Source organism: Bombus flavifrons, chromosome 8 (assembly GCF_040668555.2).
Source record: "Bombus flavifrons isolate JBK064 chromosome 8, iyBomFlav1_principal, whole genome shotgun sequence".
Classification (NCBI taxonomy): domain Eukaryota; kingdom Metazoa; phylum Arthropoda; class Insecta; order Hymenoptera; family Apidae; genus Bombus; species Bombus flavifrons.
Window position 1 is genome coordinate 9,646,133 of NC_138449.1, and position 24,305 is coordinate 9,670,437.

Sequence of the window (24,305 nt, forward strand, 5' to 3'; positions counted from 1 at the left end):
TTATATCGTCTTTCGGAAAAAAATGCGAATCGAATGAAAAGCGAGATTTTTGAACTGTAGAAATGAAAAAGAGTGTAAATGTTGCAAACGAAAACGGAGAAAGTTATTATATAGAATTATTCTATTATTGCATAGAAAATCATTGAAAAATTCATTCATAAATCAAATTAAATTAATTAAATTATTCAATTTAAAAATTCATTAAATTATTAAATTATTAAATGAATTTATAATACGAATAAATGATATTAGATTTTGATTACTTCCTCCATCTCTTTTAATATTACTTTTAAGAAATTTATTTACACCAAATGTTGGTACAGGATGAACTGTTTATCCTCCTTTATCATCTTATATATTTCATTCATCACCTTCAATTGATATTGCAATTTTTTCTTTACATATGACAGGTATTTCTTCAATTATTGGATCTTTAAATTTTATTGTAACTATTATATTAATAAAAAATTTTTCATTAAATTATGATCAAATTAATTTATTTTCTTGATCAGTATGTATTACAGTAATTTTATTAATTTTATCTTTACCAGTTTTAGCAGGAGCTATTACTATACTTCTTTTTGATCGAAATTTTAATACTTCTTTCTTTGATCCAATAGGAGGAGGTGATCCAATTCTTTATCAACATTTATTTTGATTTTTTGGTCATCCAGAAGTTTATATTCTTATTCTTCCTGGATTTGGTTTAATTTCTCAAATTATTATAAATGAAAGAGGAAAAAAAGAAACTTTTGGTAATTTAAGAATAATTTATGCTATATTAGGAATTGGATTTTTAGGATTTATTGTTTGAGCTCATCATATATTTACTGTTGGATTAGATGTTGATACACGAGCTTATTTCACATCAGCTACAATAATTATTGCTGTACCTACAGGAATTAAAGTATTTAGATGATTAGCAACTTATCATGGTTCTAAAATAAATTTTAATATTACAATTATTTGATCAATTGGTTTTATTTTAATATTTACAATTGGAGGATTAACAGGAGTAATATTATCAAATTCATCAATTGATATTATTTTACATGATACTTATTATGTAGTTGGACATTTTCATTATGTTTTATCAATAGGAGCAGTTTTTGCTATTATTACTAGATTTATTCATTGATATCCATTAATTACAGGTTTAATATTAAATCAAAAATGATTAAAAATTCAATTTATTATAATATTTATTGGTGTAAATTTAACATTTTTTCCTCAACATTTTTTAGGATTGATATCTATACCTCGACGATATTCAGATTATCCGGATTCTTATTATTGTTGAAATTTAATTTCTTCAATTGGAGCTATAATTTCAATAAATAGAATATTATTTTTTATTTTTATTATTTTTGAAAGATTAATTTCTAAACGAATTGTTTTATTTAAATTTCATCAATCTTCTCTTGAATGATTAAATAACTATCCTCCAATTGATCATTCATTAATTGAAATTCCATTAATTATAAATAATAAAATTAAAAATATTTTTAATAAATAATATATATATATATATAAATAATTAATATGGCAGATTAGTGCTTTGAATTTAAAATTCAAATATAAAGATTTATCTTTTATTAATAAACATTTAATAAAACTTAGTGTTTTGAATTTATAATTCAAATAAAATTTAATTATTAAAAATTTCTACATGAAATATATTAACATTTCAAGATTCAAATTCTTTCTATTCAGATAATTTAATTTCATTTCATAATTTAACTGTAATAATAATAATAATAATTATTTCTTTAACAATATTTTTTATTTTAGATTTCATAGTAAATAATTATTTAAATTTAACTTTATTAAAAAATCATACCATTGAAATTATTTGAACTTTAACTCCAATAATTATTTTAATAATTATTTGTTTTCCATCTTTAAAAATTTTATATTATATTGATGAAATTATAAATCCTTATTTTTCAATTAAAGCTATTGGTCATCAATGATATTGATCATATGAATATCCAGTATTTAATAATTATGAATTTGATTCTTATATATTAAATTATGAATCAATTAATCAATTTCGACTTTTAGAAACTGATAATCGAATTATTATTCCATTTAAAATTACTATACGAATAATTATTACATCTATAGATGTAATCCATTCTTGAACTATTCCATCCTTAGGAATTAAAGTAGATGCAATTCCTGGTCGAATCAATCAATTAAATTTATTTTGTATTCGACCAGGAATTTATTTTGGACAATGTTCTGAAATTTGTGGTATAAATCATAGATTTATACCTATTATATTAGAAAGTACTTCTTATGAATTATTTTTAAATTGAATTAATTTAATTTAATAATTTAATAAATTTAATAATTTAATGAATTTAAAAATAAAATAAATTTAATAATTTAATAATTTAATAATTATAAATGAATTTAAAAATTCATTCATAGAAAATCATTGAAAATTTTCAGATGCTGTTTAAAGCTGTTGTTACATTGGTTTGGGTTTGGGCTTGGATATTCAATTGTTCATACAGATTAGTTTTATAGCTAATAATTAGTTTTATTATTATTAGTTATTAGTTTTATGTATTTCCCAACCTTGTACAGCCATTTACGACACGCCGGATACTCAGATAAAGAAGACGAGACGCATGGCGAAAAATAGAAGAGATTCTCAAGCACTTGCACCAACGCTGGATGTAGGAACCAACATGACATTTATCTCAACAAAAGCCAGTTTAGATTTCCAGCTCAGAATATTTGATGCCTAAGACGCATCGAATGCAAGATGCTAGAGAAAAATAAAGAAACATTAGAAAAGCAAGCGAAATGAGAGTAAACGGATACCGTAGATACGCCGCTACATTGTACACGAATATTAACAGCTTCTAGAAAATTCAATTATGAAAATGATGGATTCACGTTAGCAATTTCAGGATTGTTAGTAACAATACATAGACATATCGTCAATTTTAATGGTTTTACTTCGTCGATACTTTCTTTTGCATTTGTCAGACGAAAACGTTTCCCTCGTTATTTTTCAAGATATTACTGCTTTTCAAGCTTAGTATATTGCGTTTTGCCCGAATATCTCTGTTCTTCGTTTTTACTGCGTACTTATATGTAAAAATATTTTAATTATAATGCGCGATTAGTAATACCTAAGCTGGGCATACGCCATAAAGTATATGGTACCATAAAGTAAAATTAAACGTGTAATGATTCGCAATTATCCTTCTTCAAAAAAGGGCTTCCCGTCTTGTACATAGAGTGTTTACTTAGGACGGTGACGACAAGACAGAATTAATGTACAGATTAGGATTTGACGAATATTGCAAATCTGAAGCAGAACGATATAGAAATTTCGGTAAGAATTGTAGGAAGACGATGTCGAAATAGAGATATTACGAAAACTCGATTAGAACATCTTAGCAAGCATCTATTATCATTTCCTCTTTTATTACATCTGTTAATAATGAATTGTAATTTTTTGTCGTTCTCTTTGACTCTCTAGGCTCCGTAGCAGTTTTTACTGGTACTTTAAACAACGTGTTAATATTGCCAAGTAAAAACGGAGCAAATAAGAATTCCTTCAAAAGCGGCATCATTTTCGAAGTTGAGTAAATAAGAGATATATTTTCACGCTGTACCTAGCGAGCATCGTTTATTTTACACAGTACAGTACAGTACAGTAAGGGGCGGAGCATCGATGAAATTTGATTGGTCGACAACATGCCCACTCCGCACAGATGATGTCTCTTAGTGCATTGAAGGGTACTGTGGTCAGGGATAAGATTTGTGGAGAACAGGTAACATATTGGCAGCAAGATTCAGTATTCCACTGATAGTCGAAGAGTTTGTTTGGCTCGTTCTTACGATTGCGCAGTTTTAGTAAATCTAAAAATATAAAATATACAAGAATAAGATATTAAATATTTGTCACGATTTCATTTGAAGAATTGGAGAGCTGTTGAAGCGGAACGTGGACATCTGATATTCGTAAGTTTTGTCTGTAATATATATCTGTTTGATCAATTGTAATAATCACTAATAATATTTCTTAAGTCATTTACTATTAGTAGATATTTCAATTTCTATTTCTTTTAAATAGGTTCGGAGGTGCATTAAATCATAATTTGGACAAAATGGATCCCATAAATAACCCCCCACAATTAATGGGACATGATTTAGAATCTTCAGAAGATGAAGATTTACATTCGTCATTTGATTCAATTTCGTCGGTTGATTCAATTTCGTCGGCTGACACAATATCGGCGGATGAGTTAGCCATACCTTCAACATCCATGGTATTTCCAATAACTATAGATAATTTACCATCCCCTGTATCTTCAGCAAGAGTGATTGATTTAACATCACCGATACCGTCGACGGCATCAACGCCGCCGGTTCATCCAACGCCGCATGGCATTCAAGAAAATAATGATGATTATCGTTTTGAAGCAGCGAGACGTTGGAGTTTTCGAAATTGGCCTAAATCTTTCATTGACCCTGTCAGTCTTGCAGCTGCAGGATTCTACTATACAGGCGACACGGATGTAGTACGGTGCTTTGAATGTCAATTGGTGGTAAATCTCTGGCTAAAGGGTGATATTCCCATGCAGATTCATGAGATGCGTTCTCCGAAGTGCAGATTTATCCGCAATGAACATTGTGATAATGTAGCAATTGGAGTAGATCCTGACAAAGTTCTGCAGACAAAACAAACAAATCGAAATATATCTTGTCGTTATGGTTTACAATATCAAGAGTCATTTGATTTTAATGACCATCAATTTTTAAGAAATTTACGAGACCCAACGGCATATGAACTTAGCCGTTTGGGACTAAAAAGAGTTAAGAAACCAGAAAAAATGAAATATGCTAGTTACGAATCCAGATTAAAATCATTCGCAACATGGCCTACAAATATGAAACAGACAAGTGAAGAATTAGCTGATGCAGGCTTCTACTACACCAGAGTAGCTGATTTGACTAGGTGTTACCATTGTGGACTTAATATAGCAGGTTGGGAATTATTCGGAGATCCATGGGAAGAGCATGCAAGTTTGTCTCCCAAATGTTGTTATTTATTAGCAGTACGGGGCTGGGAATATGTTAATAAAGTAATTGGCACGAAGATATATGGAACTTCTGCAGAAGTAAGTACAAAAACTTAAACCCTGAATCATATGTATAATTAATGATTCCAATATATACTTATGTACATTATATTTATTTCAGGCTGCAATAGAAATTGCAGATGAGAATCCTGAGAGATCCAATAGTGAAAATGATACTAATGAAATGACACTCATTGAAAAAATTGGTAAGTAATAAAAATAAAAACATAGATTGATCACAAATTCGTTAATTTGTATGAAATCCGTATACATATAATAAATTTTATTATATATTATATTTAAATATACTGTTTACTATTTTAGCTGCTCTGGAGCAAGAAAATCGAGCATTGAAAGATGCTCGTTCGTGTAAAGTTTGCACGGAACGGAAAGCGATTATTACGTTCTTACCTTGTGGACATCTAGCTACTTGCCAGTACTGTTCAGCTGCTTTCAAAAAATGCATAATTTGCAAAAAAAATATTAAAGCCATTAGCCGTACATTTTTCGCGTAATATACGCACATATATAAATTAGCTTATTCATATCTTTTCAATAAGTATACTTTATAATTTCTTAAATTGACATACACACATTAAGATGTTTGGTACCATGTATCGTTAAATTCAGTGTATATATCAGGAAATTATAAAATATTTTATTTTTAGTACTATTTCTACAGTAGTTACTAAATAGAAACATAATAATAAACTAATCAATTACATCTTTTCTGGATATTTTTGGCTTTTTTGTATTTTAAGTGTTACTTATTTAAACATTAATTTGTATTATGTATCTTATTTTATCTGAATAAAGTTAACTCTTTCCGCATCTAACTAATTGTTCTTTGTTTTATTCCCCTTATTATTAGTAAAATGAAACTGTATTATATATTTCAAATCATAAAAATCATACCTTACTTTTTCTTTTATTTATGCTTTCATCGTTTGCGCTTCGCTTATAATCTTCTCTATTTAAAAATAGCTGCCGCAGGAAAAAGATCAAAGACAAAAACATTTAACACTGAAGGAGAAACTATCAAAAGCTAAATCTGATAAAGATAACAGCTCGTCTGTACCGGTATACACGCATTTATGTTCCTAAATTCTGTACGATTAAGTTAAAATTACATATAATTATTCAATAATTTATTAAATAAGATCAAAACAATATTGTGCAGACAATGGTAAAAATGAATCAGTTGGATCAAATGAAGAACAGTGAATTGAGTGATTGGCTAAAAGAGCGTTCGATTCCACATAATTCTAAAGGAAAAAAAAGTGTACTTATTAATAAAGTATTATCGCACATCAAGAATACAACAATTTTACAGCCATTCCGTATGTAAATGTATCTTTATAAGCAAAAATAGAAATGTATCATATATGTTCTTAAGCGTACTAAGTTAGTATAAGAAATAATACTAATATGCTATAACATAACATATTATATTTTTACATTTATACATTAAAGCAGCTTTAGTATATAACAAACAAAATAATAATATATAATTAGGTATAATTAATAAAAGGTAATAAATTCTTTTTGTATCACTGATTTTTTATGATCTATTTATCACTTCTAATATAGCTTTTCTGTCAGCTTCATTTTTTATACCAATTTCAATTAAATCTTCATTAGTTAAAGTCATAAACAAGTCAATGTCAACCTGAAATAAATTTACAATATTAATATATAATAAAATTTTATACATATATATAACACACATAATTTAATAACATATTTACTTCTTGTTCGAGAAATATCGGCACATATTGACCTAATCCGTAATGTTTTAGTAAAACGAACATTTTTGCTTCTTCTGAATTTAAAATCATTCCTCTTGGAGGTGTCCTGTAACGTGGTGGTGTTGGTGTATTTTCCCCAAATACATTTTCATCATTCATATTTGGAGGAATATTTTGTTGGCGCAATGGACTAAATTCAGGCACATATTCAAGAGTAGTATCAAGATCTTCTTTGTGTTGAATATTTAAATCTTGTGGGCGAATGGACTGTAATCTTTGCAAACAATATAGTTAAATTAAAATATCATATTTATTTTGTATATAATGTAGAGCAATAACTAATATACCTCTGCAACGGTAGTTCGCTTATATTCTTTCTACTTTTTGAACAAGTTAGCATTACTTCATCTTCATCTTCATTTACAAATAATTGTTTATCTTTTTTTTCATCTTTTATACTCAAATTAATTTCCTCATTATGTTTATTTTGTGTAAAATATATATTTGGAGACGTAGGTAACAGTTCGTTCAGATTGCAAGTCAAAGTGGGTGAAATTAAACTAGTCTGAACACTTTCTGAATGATTTGTCTCTAAACTTAATGCACAAGGTTTTGAATGTTCATTTGGATCTTTTATGACATTGTTGTTACAGTTGACATTATTGCACATTGTAGTATCAAATGTAACTATCGGTATCTTATGAACATTTAAAGGAGTCTTATTACTATTATTTTCATTTACTAGTTTGGAAATACTTAAACAGTCCTTGTTATCTGGTTCATTTTCTATAAGAATGTTATCTGAGTTATCATTCCAATAATCTTCTGTGTCAAAATATTTTGCCAAATTTTTTATTTCTGGTACGATTGACTGCTTCATCATACTGTAAGTATAGTCATCTATTTGAAAATTAATGGTAAAAATGAATAAAAACTCTACCAGCAGTATTATGCATCGTAATCGTATCAATTTTAAACAAAATGTAATATCTTACTACTTTTTGAAACATTAAATCCTAATTCTATTAATCTAAAAAATAAATTTTTATCATTTTTCATAGCTGCAATGCAAAGTGGTGTAACATCATCATTTAGAGAATTCAATAGTGCTGATGGACATGCTTCATATATAGTTTCAAACATATCTTTATTTATTGCAGCTGCCAATCCAAAAACAGACATGCCTACAAACAAACAGAAATAACGAATTTACTGATATAACAATATTATATATTTTCATATAATACATTAATTGTTTACCTAAATCAGTTGATTCATTCACATTAGCATTTTTTTGTAAAAGATATTTAACCATTTTAATGTTTCTATTGCGAATTGCTAGCATTAATGGTGTCCAACCAAATTTATTTTTTCTATCAATAATATGACAGCAATCATGTTTTCGAAAAATTTCTTTTGTGATATCAATACAACCATTTGCTGCACTAATGTGTAATAAATTTTCTCCGTAACTGTTCACCTTATTCAGCGTGTATTCTGAAAATCGAAAACTAAATGTTGAAATGTGTCTTTTTCTTAATTAATTATATGAAACTAAAGAAAATAGCATGTGCTTTAAATATTCATGAGGATAAGTTATTGCATAATTTGTAGTTATATAATTATACATATAATTTAATACCTCCTTCTTGTAACGCTTTTATGACTTCCCACTCCATAGATTTTTTCGAATAAAAATTTCCTCTTTTATGATAACTTGTTTGTAATTTGATCTTCCGTATTTATTATTGATACTATTATATATTACCCGATTCTTAATTTACGCCAATTTGTACTAAAACACAGTATTTAACAATATATCTTTAACATATTATTGTATTCATTTATCGAATTAAACATTGAAAGTCACCTACAAATATGGTTTTATATTTTGTTTGATTTGTTTGTAAATTCCTGTACTTGAATGTATTGTCTACTATGAATTAGATAATTCAATTATATAATATAAAAATAGTTTTAAATGAAATAACAAAAGTGCTTGTATTTAAAAATTGTATTACGATCGAAAGTCTGTTTCATTTGTCTGAGATTTTGTTTCATTTTTGATAATTTCCGTCAAAACTCTTTTAGTTTTGTCCCAAAACAAAAGTGTCTTTTTTACTAGTAATATGGTGGCAGCACGGTCTCATAAAATGTGACGTGCATGATAATTTCTGACAGTATTTGAATTTCATTTTTCACATCATATGTCTATTTGGCTCAAACAGCCAATTATTTCATAAAATTACAAAGCACCACCGTCATTCTTGTTCCTATAACCTGTGAGCAACGAATTAAACGTGGTTTGTTGTAATATAACGTGCAATTTACAGCGATAAACTTTTACTCAATGTGAGTTATTCTTTGTTATGTACATTTCCAAAGTTTAGTTTTTTTTGTTCCTAATTAAAATAAAAGGAATTCCATCCACATTATCAATTTGTAATTGCATGATTTTGTCTAAAATTTCAATCATTTTTTCGCGGTGTAAGTTTCTGCTAGGTTAACTTTCAGACGACGCCGAGATTATATTTTTCGGGGTGGGGGCACTAATTAAGAGAATGTGGTTGGGGGAGATGAGTACGTATCGTTACCGTTAGTGGTCAATTTTCCCGAATCTTTATTAACTTTGGATCTACACGTTGTACTTTCAATTAAATGCGCGTATGTTGAATTCTCCTTTACTTTTTCTATAAAAAATCATGGTTTAGTCAATTTCATTATAGCAATATGGAAACACTGATTTCCTGTCACTGTATCATAAATTCTTTCATATACAATATCATTTACAAATTTTGTTCGAATCATATATAATTTATTGTTTAGAATGGGAAGCAGTGGTCAATTGTATAGCCTGTCTTGGGGAGAGTTTAGTTCATCACTTGCTTCTGCGGTACAATTATTAAGAGGTCATGGAGATCTGGTTGATGTTACATTAGCTGCTGGTGGACGCAGTTTCCCTGCACATAAAATTGTTCTTTGTGCAGCTAGTCCTTTTTTATTGGATTTATTAAAGGTTCTAGTATTATTAGTACATTGAACGTTTTATAGAATGCCATCTATAACTTTGAAATATTATAATTTGCTTTTAAATTTATTTTCCATAAACAGAGCACACCATGTCAACATCCAGTAGTTATGTTAGCTGGTATAGGAGCAGATGATTTGGAATCATTGTTGGAGTTTGTGTATCGTGGTGAAGTGAGCGTAGAACCTTCTCAATTACCTTCACTCCTTCAAGCTGCTCATTGTCTTTGTATTCATGGATTAACACCTCCTACTATATTGACTGAAGTATGTGTTATAATCAAAATATAATAATATAATAATGGTATTCTATTGAAATATTCATATCGTATAATTTTCATATTATATAATTATCAATTTTTATATATTTGTCTATGTTTTAATTATGTATATATTTATTAATCGATAGTAATTCTTATGCATTTATGTAAAAGGATGATTCATATCTTTATTCATTTAGAATGGGGAAGAGGTGCCTGTATCAGCAATACCAACAGCAAATGAAACTTTATCAAAAGAAAGCATTAGTCCATATTTTCCATTGAAACGAAGAAAGAAAAGAAGAAAGTCATCTTCATCTTCTGGGAAATGGCCACGTAATGCCAATACTGCTGATAATGAAAATAGGACTATAGATGGAAGTGATAATAGCCGTTCAGCTAATTATGAGCATAAAGATGAAGATAATACAGAACATGGTGATGATACAGGTAAGAAATATTTAGCTTTTTATATTGCAATGTATTTTGTAATTATTGTATTTGTTAAACTTATTGAAAATATATATTTAAATTCTCATTTTGTATTTAATATTCACTTAGAATAATAAGAAATATCATTTTATTACTATATATTTTACACAGTTTTCTTTTTCTCATCACATTGAACTGAGTTGATCATTATATTATTGTGTATATTTAATGATCAGTTTAGTGGCAAATTTTAACAAGAATGGATATGCGATATTTACTTGTGTTCTGTGTCCGGTATATTATTTTCATTATTTATTAATGTATTTTTGGAGTATGATCCATAAATGTTTAAAGCTTTTTTTAAGCTTTTTTATATTAGAACGGACACAAGCACAACCATCAATCGGGTTGAACTGCGTCTAATCAATCATATCACATGTTATAACAATTCAAAAATTTCAGATACAAAAATCAGTTCAGCCCTGCATGGTAATATTGTGTTTGTGTCTGTTAACAGCAAACGATCGGTTGGAATATTCGAATCACCGAAGTTGTCATTCGCCACGTGCTCAAGAAGCGCAGCCGGTGTCGACAGAAAATTCTCAGGCAGGAACACATCAGGATCAAATATCGGACAATGAGTCGCACCTTCACACTTTAATGCCAATGCAGCCATATTCTCCACTACATATACCGCAATTTCCTGGTCCCTTAAATATGGGCTTTCCTCCTGGTATACCACTCCCACTAGTTACTCAGGGTACAACTGCTGGAACAGCGTCTTGTGGGCTGACAGGCAATATGAATTTGTCTAAAATACGTGGTGCATCCGACTGTCCAGGCGTTTGTCCATTATGTGGTGCTACGTTGCGGCAAGCGAGAAATTTACGTAGACACCTATTGTCCTCTTGCAAATATCGATTTAGTAGTAATCCGGTTCAGAGTTCCCCAGCTGATACAATGATGATAGAAGTAAAGCCTGAAGTCGAGTTATCGAGTTACAATGAGCAGTCAATGACGTATGGAACTGATAGTGGAAGTAGTACCTGTGAGCAAATAATTTGTAAGCCCAGTCCACTTCCTTCGCCAACATCACAGGGACCGAATGTTGTTTCCCCTCAAAGCAACGTTCCGTCTCCAACTATCGCTAGATGAATGTACAGAAAGAAATTGGAAGCGAAGATATAATGCGAACAGGATGTTTCCACTCTGTTATTGTGATTTAGGAACTGTTTTGTTTCTTGTCGCTAATTCGTCTTATAACGTATGTTACAAATTTACTTTAAGCGAGCGTATTCTTTTTTTACTTATCGCTTTAATGTACTTATGCAAATTTATGTTCAAACTATCGTTTGCGTTGTTTAAGGAAAGAAATAATGAATTGATATCGTTTTGTAAAATTCATCAGAATGAATTGATTGTTATATTACACGAATAATTTATTTCATACTCTTATTTTATTATTTTTTTATTGAATCTTTCTTGTTACGATTGGTATGAAATTAACTTGAAACAGGACGTTTAAAACGAAGTTAAAGTATGCAAAAATCTTCCACGTTAGTAAGTAAGAACAGTATCTTTAGGGTTAATGGGAATAGTCGATGAAAAATTATGCCTAGTGAAAGCGGTGGTATAAGAATATTGCAAAATACTTCTAAATTTTCGATATCTTTCAAATATTCACTCACGCAATAACCATGTGTGATCAGTTTTATATAAACTTATTGAATTACAAATCTATCTTCAAAGCTTATTTTTCTCATTTCTTTTGCCAATAAAATATCAAATTAATATTTTAACATATGCGCAAGTAGAATTCGGATTTCTGTTGTTGTACGTATGTGTTTGAAAAGAAGTGGTATCAATAATCAAACACAGTATCAATAATAATATTGAGGTTTAAACGAAATTTCGCTTTTATTCACTTTTGTAATAAGGACATTAATGAACAGAAATTCTGGTTTCTACTTAAATAATTTATATATGTGTACATTTTTTATCTTTTTAAAATATTGGCATGCGTTTTATTTAGAATATCAGAATCGATTATAAGGTATAAAAAAATCGACAACATGAATTATACTTAACTAATAAATAACGGACTCATTTGACAGAATAGCAAAGGGTTATTTTATCATAGACTGTATACTTTTAAATAAAAGAATCTCTACAGGTTATAGTCCTTTGAGCTGTTTTTGCAAATATTTTCTGTACATGGCCTTTTTGTACGTACTGTACGTAATTATTTATTTATGACTATTAACCCACTTTTATGGAATCGCAATATGATCGTCTTAGCGGTAAATAAAACAAAAGGTCAGAACAATAAACATATAGATTAATATCCAGGATATAAACTTGTTTAATTACTGCCTATTGTTATGGTGATCTTTTTCAGGTGTCTTTGAATGTGTATAGATTTGACGGAATTAATTTTAGGAGATGGATTGTCCAAAGCACGAAGCATGTCAGATCAGCCGGCGTCGTGTCCACTTTGCGGGGCGATTTTGCGTCAATCACGAAATTTAAGAAGGCATTTAGAGCTTCTACACTTTGGATTCGGTAGCAATAACAAATCAGGTGTCCACATGAGACACCGGAGGGCCGATAGAAATAGCGATCTTGTACGATCGACGCTTGCATCTATTTGTCCACCCCATATAACAAGAACGGATTACTCAAGAGTTGTAGAGAATACCGATTTGTCGACGTTAACGTCTTTATCCATTGCTTCGACAGCCAATTCCAGCGCATCGAATGCCAGCCTTGCAGGTGAATGCTTAGCAGCTTGAGATAGAAAAGAGGAGGAACGATTGATACAATTACTTTCGATAGTTGATCACATAAGGGATAATAACAGCTACTATTTACTTGCAAGTAAATTGAAGGAAATAATGGAATACGGGAACAAAGCATCATAATGTTAAGAGGAAGACAGAAAGTAATATTGTATCGATCTTCCTATGGTGTCAAGTTTCCTGTAACTGTAGAATGTTTTCTTACGATTAATTTACTTGTATGTATAGTAGGGTAAAACGTACAACCTCTGTATATTTCAATTTATTTGTCATTATGTGTTGAGAGATTGTAAGTTATTTTTTAGTTATTATATTGTAAATGTAATTGAACAAGAAACAAAATACAAGTATTTATGTTAAAAATGTTGTTAATTATTTTGTTTCATTTTATAATACTATGTTTATTTAAAATGATCGTTATGTATAACGTACTACTACATCATTAAATGCATATATTAAGTAACATTTATAAAACTAATACATAATTTACATAATGAAAGAAACATTATTCTTAAATATGTAAATCTTATTATTTCAATTTTTTTATATTAAGTTACGAATAATGAAGAAGCATGCCGTAGCTGGTAGAAGTGAAGGATTTTAATTAAACACTAAGATAGTTTATAATATAAAAATTTCATGAGAATGTAATTCGAATTTAATTCAAATTTTAATTAATTTGTCTCTCGATCTTTCTTAAATCGCAAAGATTCCACAATAATATATGTACGTATTTATAATATACCGTAATGATAGAAAAATTGTGAAATCATGAAATTTGTTTAGAAAATAAGCTTTCTACAATTGTATATTATCAATCAATGGAATACAACTTCCAGAAAAAGATGTACGGTTTCGGTTTCTTGTTTTTTTTTGTTCGAAAAGTATGTTTCGTATGAATTATATAAATGTAAAATCATCAAGCGACATATAAGAAAAACTGATATTATGTTTTTGTAAACAGGAGGTTTGATGGGATCAGGTGTACTGGGAAGCGGTGATCAAAGTGCTAACTCTACTTTGGTCTCGGTGTCAAGCTCAAGCACAGCTTGTATTGCCTCTGCCAATAATGGAATTTACTCATCAGACGGTAGTGCCAGTATGCTAAATTGCTTATTACCATCGTTACCATCTTTGCCTTCTCTATCATCTCCGCACGACATGTTTCGACACGGTGAAATGTTGCGAGTTGGTATTGCGTATCACGATTCCTCGAGGCAACATCCGAAGCAATCACAGCGCACTGATGTCACTTAACTTTCTTCAACGTACAGTGTTCTTTCGCCTTAAATATCAATTCGAATTAGAAGTTATATTATTATCCCAAAGCTGACTATGTTAAATCTCGTCGCGTTTCAGTAATGAAGGATATATTAAAGATTGTACAAGTACTTAATGTGAGAAATGTAAAGAACGAAGGAAAACTTGGAAACTCCGTGCTTCGCTGTTATACATTTTTTGCTGTTGCTTCAGAATTTTGTAAATTATTATATTTTACAGCGATATACGGAAGATTAAAATTGTACGACACGTGAGTCGCAGAATTGTATTAATGTATCTTTGAAAGTTTAGTACGTGATGTTATTTATTTAAGAAATAAAACTTACAGTCAATATTGAATTTTGTTAAATTTTTATAACGAATGTTTATATTCGATGGAAATAATTACAGCCGTCCAATCCAAGAAGTTATATTCTCCCGTTCTACTATTGCTACCGTGACGCACGTTACGGTTTATGTTTTTGGTGTTTGAACAGATAATTGGATTGTTAGCCAGAAAAGCAGGACTTCTAAAAATTAACAAAGACGAACTAGTGTTATTTCGATTGGGTTTAATTCTTGTAAATATAAATAGGACGCAATGTAAATATGCATAATAGAAGTATAATGATACATTAAAAATACAGGATTTCTGGATAAATAAATTATTAAGTTTAAGGTATCAAAAAGTGAATTAATTTTGTTTTCCTCAGTTAACAGTCTAACGTTAATTACATATTTATAAATGTTTGGCTATAGATAGAAAAGTTCGTAAAATGCAAGAAAAAGATAAAATAAGATGCCATATTAATTGTATCTAATGTTAGAGCAACGATACATGTACCAAATCCTGAAACTTAGAATCCGTACAACGTCTGTTCTAAGTATTAATTTTGAGTAAACACCTGCCTGCGGTATATCGTGTGATTAAATACTAATACTAATACTGGCAACAGTTCAATAGCAACAAATATGAGGATTTTGAACAAATTATCAAATGACGAAATTATAAAAGAAAAGAGAATTATCGATTGTATACATATAAAAATACATTGTACATTTCCTATATAAATACATTTTTCAGAAGGGAAAAAATCTGTCGAAGTAATATACGAGTATTACTTATATGCCTATTCCAGAGAATAGAAATACAATTTGTTGAAATTCTATTTTCCTAATTTCTATTTGCGCACGCGATTCAAATCTCGTGCACTCGCATTACGATCACTTTATTTCGATGACAACGTTATAGAATAAAATAATTTCTCTTGTAGACGGACAACCAATTATATTAACCAATTATATTAACATGTAAAAGAGAGAGAGAGAGAAAGAGAGAGAGAGAGAGAGAGAGAGAGAGAGAGACTGACTACGAAATTTATTATATAAATGTATGTTGTAAGTTCACGTCGTTGTGAATAACAGTAACAATGGCAGTGAAACGCTCTTAGCGTGCTTATGTCTTATAAAAATATTCTGCCGTGTCTCGAAATGTCGAGCTATTATCCCGCATTTTTACGAAAGTTCTTGTAAAATCTTCCGTTAAATTCTATCGATGTAATGGAAGTAATTTGTATCGTTCACACGATGAGATTCATTTCCTCCGTATGATGTCCTATACGTCCTATAACAAATGGCCAATTTCTTTTCGAAATCCTTTCCAATTCTCCCCGTAAGAGATTCAGAAGGTCGTCGAGATATCGCAGATCATGTACGTCCTGTCGTAGTTTGCTGGTATTGGACGAGATGTCTGCCATTTTCTCTTCGTCACACTGAAAAATACAGTAACAAGAAAATTTATGCTTCCAATTTTGATCTTATGTACTTTCCAAGGATTTTCGAGTGATATATTTTCAAAAACTATTACTTGAAAGTTCTTTCGAAGATTAGATATGTCTCGACAAATGTCTTTGTTGCTAGCTTGAAGTTTCTTTATTTTGTTTTGAAGATGAATTAAATGTTCTTTCTCGAGAACTCCCGACATATTCTCATCCGTTTCAATGGTCAAGGCCAGCCTGGTCAATTGATCGTGTGAGGACGTGCTGTCGTGAAAACTATCTTCCTCAAGAAGAACCATAGCTTTCTCGGGATTTGTATCGAGTACTTCAAGAATCGATACCACCTCATTGGTAGTAGAACGTTGTCTCTGTAGAAAAGTAAACAAAAAAAAAAAAAAATGAATAAATAAAAGAAAAAACAGAGGAGAAAAATAATTTTTCATTGATGCAATCTATAAGGAAAAGAAATTAAAGTAGCAAATTAGATTTTTGAACAACTAATTTTCGCTATAGCTAGTAATTTCTGGATCAAAGTTTTTAAATTGACAAAAAATCAATTATTTTCAGATGAAATTTATGGAAAATCAACATATACATGTTAGTGATATACATCTTTCGTTTAATAGGAAATTAACAGAAAAAGACATTGCTTCTTCTTCTTTCTTCTTCTTTCAATTCTTCTTGAAATTATTTTCTACGCTTGTTAGTACATAATTTAATAAATATCGTATTTTCCCATTCTTCTTTTAGAAAATTACTTTTCATACAAAGTTCATGAATAATTGAACATTAGGAAATAAGGAGAGGCATAGTTACGATCCAAAAATTTCTACCATATTTCCAAAAAATGTCCACTTTTTTTCAACAAATTAGTATCTACTTTCACCAACTGAATAACTTTCTCTACTTAATATAGCAAAAAATAGAACCTGTGTGGTATCGAGCTTGTAATTCGTCGTTGCCAACTCGTCACTGAGACAGAGAGGAGGAGTGCTTTGCATATTCGAGGTGTGAGTATTGGAACTCGAATCGTTGCTCTGGATACCGGAAGTGTCTTCGAACGGAGTCGTTTCAGAGCAGACGCTGAAAGAGTTGCCTGTCTCCATCTTGCCACTGTTCTCCCATGTGTCATTCAATCTCTCGCAACTGGATCTCTTGCTGAACGAATAATCGGACACGTTCAGGCTGCTTGAATAATCGGACATGTCTTCCGTTTTCGTTTCGTTTTTATCGTTTATCGTCCCGTTGTCCCCGTTATAGACTCGTTCATATTTTTTCCAACGATGCAAGTCGATTATCGGTACCACTATTTCCTTCGGATTGGGATTCGTGAAAGTTTTCATTTGCATTCCACCTGACGAAATGTTTTAAGATAGAATATAGATTCCATTTACATGAACTCACTTTAACTTATACATACATTAACTTTGAATTCCAATTTTAATTTAATCTACTTACTGTTTAACTCTTGCAATTTGTGTTATATACATATATTACATACATATGTTATGTTTTACGTATGTTTCATACGTGTGACCAGCCAAAATTTATCTCTAGTGATCTCAATATTTAGATTAGAATTCAAGACAATAAGTCTTATTACGCGAACATGAAATTACCGACGAGGAGTCGCACTAGTATATCGAGCGAACGAAATGAATTATTTTCCTAACTTGATTTTCCTAACGAAGACAAATGTTCGAGAATGCAGATAATTCTAATCGCCCTAACGTCTCCATAATCGTAAAAAAATTCATTCGTTACGACCATATCCAGATACTATACGAAGGCTATTCAAAATTTACAAATCGAAAATAAGCGATCATATATATGTCAATGATCGATCGAGAAGATCGAGCGCAAGATTACAGAAAAGATATTTTATCAGGAATAATCAGAAGCGTTTCACGGGATGTCCAAGTTTCATCGAGAATACGAACGTATTTGACAAACGATCGAGGGCATTGCGGAACAAGTTTAAGAACACAGGCGTTCGAACGAAAGTACGTCTAACGAGCATGAAGCGAGCCGATTTCACATATTGGTAAACCGCGAAACTTTATTAGGTCAGACACAATAGCCGTGTTATATTCAAGTTAGCTGATGGCGGGTCCGCAGTGGAACAAGTTTGCGATCCGCTGTTGCACGCTCTGCGAATGTCGAACCGGCACGAGCACATACACACACACACTTTCTCTCTCTCTCTCTTTCTTTCTTGTTGTCTCCCGCATTCTTCCGAACAGCAAGATACATACCATCTTGGTTGGAGTCGATAAGACAGTCCAACTGGTGGCGGCAGTGAGACGTCTTCCATGGATTATTTGTCATGTCTCTCATTTGAGAGATCGACAAGTATCGGGGCGACGGCGCTAGTATTCGGTACTTCTGAGATCTGATCAGCCTTTCCGGTGTGTAGCACGTGCCGTGCGAGTCCTGCGACTTCGGGTTCGAATCGTCCGGATACCGTGTCTCGTCTTCCGCTAGAAATGGCGCGACGTCCTACAATTTCATCGATCTGCTTAAATTTGATCGTTCTCTGCGAGAAGGATTGTCATCGGTTACGTGTACACGTACATATTTAGAAAGAAATATCGAAGTTCACAAGAGAAACAACCCTTGTAATATTTTTGATCGTTCGGATGATAGCGCATCCTGATAGCGCTAACTCGGAAGCTGTCATAACCACTCGCGACACCACGGAGTAGATATTATAATAGAAAACGATCTATGTTTTGAGTTATTGTATCGTTGGATGAAAATTTCTCGATTCTATTAAGAGACTTTGTTCATTTGTTGCGTAATTACTTGTAACGATAGTTGCGACAATTGCTCGGGAATAAAACATCTCTGAAGAAGTCAAATGATGTCAACTTACCGCTTTTTTCTTAATCGCATCTAGCTCGATAAAATTCACGTCCCAATCTTCGTTAATCAACGACGTAAGTTCTATTTTCTCGTAATTACCGTTGCATTCTTGTTTGAAATCCTGCGCAAGGACATAACTTTCGCTGTCGTCCGAATCTATGCAGGAAAACATCGATTCGGATGATCCCACCGACCGACGATCTTTACTACGAGTTGATCTAGGCGATTTTAGATCGTCCTCGTTGCTCAACCACCATCCAAAATCATCCTGTCTCAACATCTCTCTAAGCTTCGTATCGCCACTGTTTCTTCCTTTTAGACAAAACATCGTAGACGAGCTCTGTTTGATGGGATTTCTCTTCGCCGATTTTCCAATACTTTATGATATAACGAAGATACGTTACATTAAATCTGTAATGGACAAGATTATCGAACGTTAATTCAAATTTATCGGAAAAAAGTGAGATTCCTCGATGATTTACGTTTCATATGAACACGTAGCCAATTTTCTAGGCAGTCCTTATTTTAATAACGTTACTTAATAATAATTTAATAAAGTACTTTTATACGATATTCAATGGGTTTTTAATTTTTAAGTTATACGCAGGTTCATACGTAATACAAGTTATTAAGGTGCTGTCTCTTTGCTTTAGAAAAAGAATGACTCTTTGTTACGACTATTGCTGCAATTACTACGATATATGTATATGAAACATCTTTTCGTAAGTTCAGATATAATTTTCATCTCGTACTTTGCTCGGATATTATTCAAGAATAAAACGCGGCTATCTACGAAATGACATCATTATTACATTATGTTAATGGCGTTTTACTAATGAAGAACTTCACTCCACTCTCCTATCTTCTTTCAAACGTATCTCTTTCAAAGCAAGTTATGTCCTTTATTTCACTAGTCTTATCAACACCGAATTACGTACACATGTACATTATCTGTCTGGGTCAGCGTATTCATCGACGCATTTACAGAGAGAATTTCAGCCAATAATTTCTATTCGCTTTATCTAGCTTCCATGATGTAATCAGAGGACAAATTTCTCCATCCAATTTCCATTTGACACTTCGCATCGGGCAACTTTACAAGAAACGACGTTTCTCGCCTGTTTTTCCTATTTACCATTGCAAACGTTATCGGGCCGATGAACGACGAACAGTTGGTCAAAGATTAAAACCGTGTCTTAAACTGTCTTGATAATTCTAGCACTAATCGAACGATAAAGTAGAATTTTCCATTTCTCCGAGTCTCTGTCAGAGGACAAATAGTTCGTTTTATAATTCACCGATTCTTTCCACTGTAATTTCTCAACCAAATAAGACAACTTCGTGTCCAAGCGGACAAACCCAATAGATAAAGAGGTTAGGTTAACGGGTCACTAACTGAAATTTCGTTTCGATAAATCAAGTTCTACCATAAGCTCGCAACGCGGAGAAAGGAAATTGCGTAGATTCGAACTAGGAACTTAGACGAGAGAATCCATCAACGAGTGAGCCATTATACGTACACTTGCTCGGCTTCTGTATCGGCGACTCGAACACTCGACGTACAACCGAGAACGTCAAACCACCGATAAGTCGAGCGTTCTATGGCCAAGTTTCGCATGAATCGTGTTGAATTGAACCACGTTGCTCGTGACTTCGAACTGTACCAGCCGCGCGAGAATTATACGCGAGTTAGGGCCATCGCAGCCGCGAGCCTCGATCACGACTCTGATCTCGTAATCTAAAACGCGTTGCTTCGACAGCCGTACGAAGCGCCGTTTCAGTTCGACTGTCTCTATGAAACACCGATTTTCTTGACCACTGGTCGCCATGGGGACGCTAATTTAATAACCCAACGGTTCTCGTTTCGTGTCGTCGCGTTCGCCAGCGTTTAGAGCGACCGCGCGTCGATTAACGTCGCACGTTCGTTGGTATCTCGCTCGTTCCCGTGATTCCTTTATGCAGACCGATGATTAGATTCAGTCGCGAGAGCAGAGACACCGGCGATATGAGATTTGTGCACGCGTTATGGTTAGATAGTTGGGTTTTTGTACGGAGTATTCGATGACTCGGTTGGTAAATCGACAGGGATCGAACGTGCAGCGAATTAGCGGAGAGAAGTGGCGAAGATGTTGCGTGTTGGTGTCACGAGTGGAATACGCGTAGCTGTGTTCGACGAAACGTTTCTTATTATAAGTTTCCGGCCGAGTTTATGTTTCAATTTAGAAATTCTAACGTTTTTTACGGCATTTTGCGAAACATAGTGTTGCATATTTCGACTTGTCCTTTCATTAATCTTTACTTGTTAACGTTATTTTCTTTTTAAATTATACAACGTTGCATAAAAGCATTCTTTGATCAATAACTAAGCTGATGTACGAACGATGAAGAATTTCTTATCACGATCAAGGAAGCAGGAACATAAGTGTATGTCTAATTCTCAGCATGTCTTCTATTTTATATAATGTTTGACATTAGTATGGAGAAACCGAACTTTTTCACTGGTTATTATCCGTAACTTATACAGCCAGTTGATTTATCAAGAAACAGATTATATTTGCAATTCTAATCTTATCGTCGCCTATTTATTTCGCACTATGTAAATGAACGTAATCCAGATATGTTCTACATATAAAAGAGACATTAATCGTCTTAACGTTTTACGTAAACGGCACATACGTATGTATATCTCTGTTTATTTAATCAGATTCATTTGAATTCATCCTTACCTTGAGCTTCCAATTCACATTTTCACATGGACGCGTGCACAGGCATAAAAAAGCACTGATCAGGCATCGTAAAACACTGATCTTCATTTTTCGTCTTGCGATTTTTCCACTCGGCGATTAGTTCGTATTATTAACTACGCTCATTATTTACGTTACGTTGGCCAAGGAGAAGTTGTCACGTGCGAATTCAATGGCACGAAAGTACACACACGAAACGGCGTTTGCGTCCGATCATCATAAAATTAATCAAAGAAACTTATATCGATGCAATCACAGTTCGTACGTATTCGTCTGAATGAGGCTTCATCGTCTTCGACGAGCAACGATCGCCAGCAACCGTAAAATCTTCTTCGGTTCATGCACTGACCCATACCACGTTTTTCCTCGAGTTATAACATAGTTCTGCCAATGACGAATGTCGGTATTTGTCTTCGATATGGTCTAAATAAATATTGCGATAGCGAGAAATTCATTTTTACTGTTACTCACCTATCAATTCGTATTTGCGGGAGTACATTTTCTTGCGATAACACGATGACCCGGCTCTCGCGATGCGAGTTTCCTGCCGACAATGAGTCAAAGCAGTGGTAATTCGAACTTCGTAGAGACGAGCGTGAGCAGCAGTTACCCTTCAGATCGTCAGATCTGTTTTGTAAACACACATTTCATCTTCACAAGCTATTCTATGTACTGCACACATCTTTAATTCATGTGAGATACGACGAGTGAAAATTTTAGAGTTGCTCGTGGCAGAAATACGACGATGTACTGGGAGAAATCTAGTCAGACAATATTCAAGCGTTAGAAATATTTTGCTAATGATCGTATTTGTGAATAACATCGTGCGACATGTAATTATATTATTTGCGATATAATCGTATCTCAATTGCATATTTCAATTTACTTTCTATTTAATTAATTATATATTTATATACAGGATGATCCATAACATGTGGAACAATTGGGCACGGGGTAATTCTATGTGAAAAAATAAGTTGAAAATATGGAATAAAAAGGTTTTCATACGACGCTTTGTTTCTGAGAAAATTGTCATACATTCGAAAATAAATAAAAATTGTGAAATAACATTTTTCCGTCCAAGTCTCCACTTTCAAGGAAATAATGTTTCGACATGTTTGTTTAGTTAAGAATTGTTCTGATACACTTTAACGAATTTTTAAAATGAAAAGAATATAATAAAAATATAATAAGTATTCGTACAGTTACCGTTCTATGCGATGAAACGTACGTAGATGCTTTAAAAAATAATCTACATCAAAGTGCATAAAAAGAATGAGTTTGACAGACAATGTCATTGTGACGCAAGATAACGATACAAAGCATAATGCTACTAATATGAGAGTGTAACTCTTGTATAATGTTTACAAACACTTAAAAACACGTCCACAATCACCAGATGTAAATATCATTGAAAATATTTAGGACCACCTGAAACGAAAAGATACAGAGTCACCATATTTCAGCAAGAAATAATTTAAAGAAGGCTCTTTTAGAAGAATGGAAAAATATTTCAAGCAGAGTACTCATCTATTTGATAAATTTACTACCACGACGGCTTCGAGTCATGATAAAATCAAAAGGAAACCCCATTGAGTATTAAAATGATCAAACCTAGTGATTTCCTCTCTTAGATATTAGGCGAGTCTTATTCTTTTCCCACTATACTATAACTGTATGAATATTAATCACGCATATATTTTTGCCATTTGTTAGATACTTGTTAATATCTCCGCAAAGGATATAGGTTTCCCTTTTTTTTTATGAAAATTATTTTGCGGCTTGGCAAGAATATATACGTATTTTTTATTTGCTAAAATTTCGCTGATAGACGATGTTCTACAATATTTTTGTTGAAATTAATTACTGTACGAATACATTTTACACCGACTGTATATTTTTACATATGGAAAAATATTATTTACATTTTCGAGTTACTTTCACAGGTAGTTTAACATCCTGTTGATTATTTTTCTTGTTCGATTCGGAATTAGCTAATCAAAATTTTGAACTTGATTTTCTCGGAAATGTCACGTGAAAAAATGTTATTTTTTCTCGTAGAACCACCTTGCACCAACTTGTACCATTAGTTACGGACCAACCTGCAAATATAATTACTTGTTATTAGTTGTTATACATTACATTATATGTATATTTTATTTTATATTTTACATCATATTTAATAAATACACACCTTTCATCAACATTTGCACAGATTTCGTTCTGCTATCACTACGCTTTATCTTTTCGGACGGATGTGACATTTCTTCATCGCGCGCAACATT

The 24,305-nt window shown here is 31.9% G+C and overlaps 4 protein-coding genes and 1 long non-coding RNA gene across 13 annotated transcripts; 3 read left to right on the top strand and 2 right to left on the bottom strand.

Annotated features, from left to right (window-relative positions):
* Nucleotides 1–3,740: 3,740 nt before the first annotated feature.
* On the top strand, nucleotides 3,741–5,623 carry LOC138182643 (baculoviral IAP repeat-containing protein 7-B-like). The gene is made up of 5 exons (XM_069118676.1): nucleotides 3,741–3,797; nucleotides 3,946–4,025; nucleotides 4,100–5,147; nucleotides 5,230–5,314; nucleotides 5,433–5,623. Exons 1-5 carry the CDS (start codon nucleotides 3,741–3,743, stop codon nucleotides 5,621–5,623), a joined length of 1,461 nt encoding a protein of 486 aa, XP_068974777.1.
* Nucleotides 5,624–6,537: 914 nt separating this feature from the next.
* Nucleotides 6,538–9,014, bottom strand: LOC138182918 (ankyrin repeat and SAM domain-containing protein 6-like). 5 transcript variants are annotated; one of them, XM_069119342.1, is made up of 8 exons: nucleotides 8,878–9,014; nucleotides 8,731–8,792; nucleotides 8,499–8,651; nucleotides 8,117–8,353; nucleotides 7,852–8,040; nucleotides 7,204–7,756; nucleotides 6,857–7,130; nucleotides 6,538–6,777 (listed from the first exon to the last, which is right to left on the bottom strand). In XM_069119342.1, exons 3-8 carry the CDS (start codon nucleotides 8,533–8,535, stop codon nucleotides 6,670–6,672), a joined length of 1,398 nt encoding a protein of 465 aa, XP_068975443.1. In that variant the 5' UTR covers nucleotides 8,536–8,651; nucleotides 8,731–8,792; nucleotides 8,878–9,014; the 3' UTR covers nucleotides 6,538–6,669. The 5 variants fall into 5 exon arrangements, with proteins under 5 accessions (XP_068975443.1, XP_068975444.1, XP_068975446.1 ...); XM_069119343.1 differs by having other exon boundaries at nucleotides 8,731–8,789; nucleotides 8,878–9,008; XM_069119345.1 differs by lacking the exon at nucleotides 8,731–8,792 and having other exon boundaries at nucleotides 8,878–8,997.
* On the top strand, nucleotides 8,745–14,993 carry LOC138182919 (transcription activator GAGA). Of its 4 annotated transcripts, XM_069119349.1 has the most exons (6): nucleotides 9,071–9,208; nucleotides 9,683–9,872; nucleotides 9,968–10,150; nucleotides 10,344–10,593; nucleotides 13,015–13,347; nucleotides 14,338–14,993. In XM_069119349.1, exons 2-6 carry the CDS (start codon nucleotides 9,684–9,686, stop codon nucleotides 14,628–14,630), a joined length of 1,248 nt encoding a protein of 415 aa, XP_068975450.1. In that variant the 5' UTR covers nucleotides 9,071–9,208; nucleotide 9,683; the 3' UTR covers nucleotides 14,631–14,993. The 4 variants fall into 4 exon arrangements, with proteins under 4 accessions (XP_068975449.1, XP_068975450.1, XP_068975447.1 ...); XM_069119348.1 differs by lacking the exons at nucleotides 9,071–9,208; nucleotides 13,015–13,347; nucleotides 14,338–14,993 and adding exons at nucleotides 8,745–8,762; nucleotides 11,093–12,750; XM_069119346.1 differs by lacking the exons at nucleotides 13,015–13,347; nucleotides 14,338–14,993 and adding an exon at nucleotides 11,093–12,750.
* A 1,000-nt stretch (nucleotides 14,994–15,993) lies between these two features.
* Nucleotides 15,994–20,934, bottom strand: LOC138182744 (uncharacterized). Its single transcript, XM_069118905.1, has 6 exons — nucleotides 20,797–20,934; nucleotides 19,287–19,687; nucleotides 18,667–18,910; nucleotides 17,341–17,765; nucleotides 16,501–16,779; nucleotides 15,994–16,405 (listed from the first exon to the last, which is right to left on the bottom strand). The coding sequence occupies exons 2-6, from the start codon at nucleotides 19,602–19,604 to the stop codon at nucleotides 16,214–16,216; spliced, it is 1,458 nt and encodes a 485-aa protein (XP_068975006.1). The 5' UTR covers nucleotides 19,605–19,687; nucleotides 20,797–20,934; the 3' UTR covers nucleotides 15,994–16,213.
* A 1,775-nt stretch (nucleotides 20,935–22,709) lies between these two features.
* LOC138182752 (uncharacterized) lies at nucleotides 22,710–23,612 on the top strand. Of its 2 annotated transcripts, none has more exons than XR_011173904.1 (2): nucleotides 22,710–22,832; nucleotides 22,940–23,612. It is a non-coding gene; the product is annotated as an uncharacterized LOC138182752 (long non-coding RNA). The 2 variants fall into 2 exon arrangements; XR_011173903.1 differs by having other exon boundaries at nucleotides 22,722–22,853.
* Nucleotides 23,613–24,305: the final 693 nt, after the last annotated feature.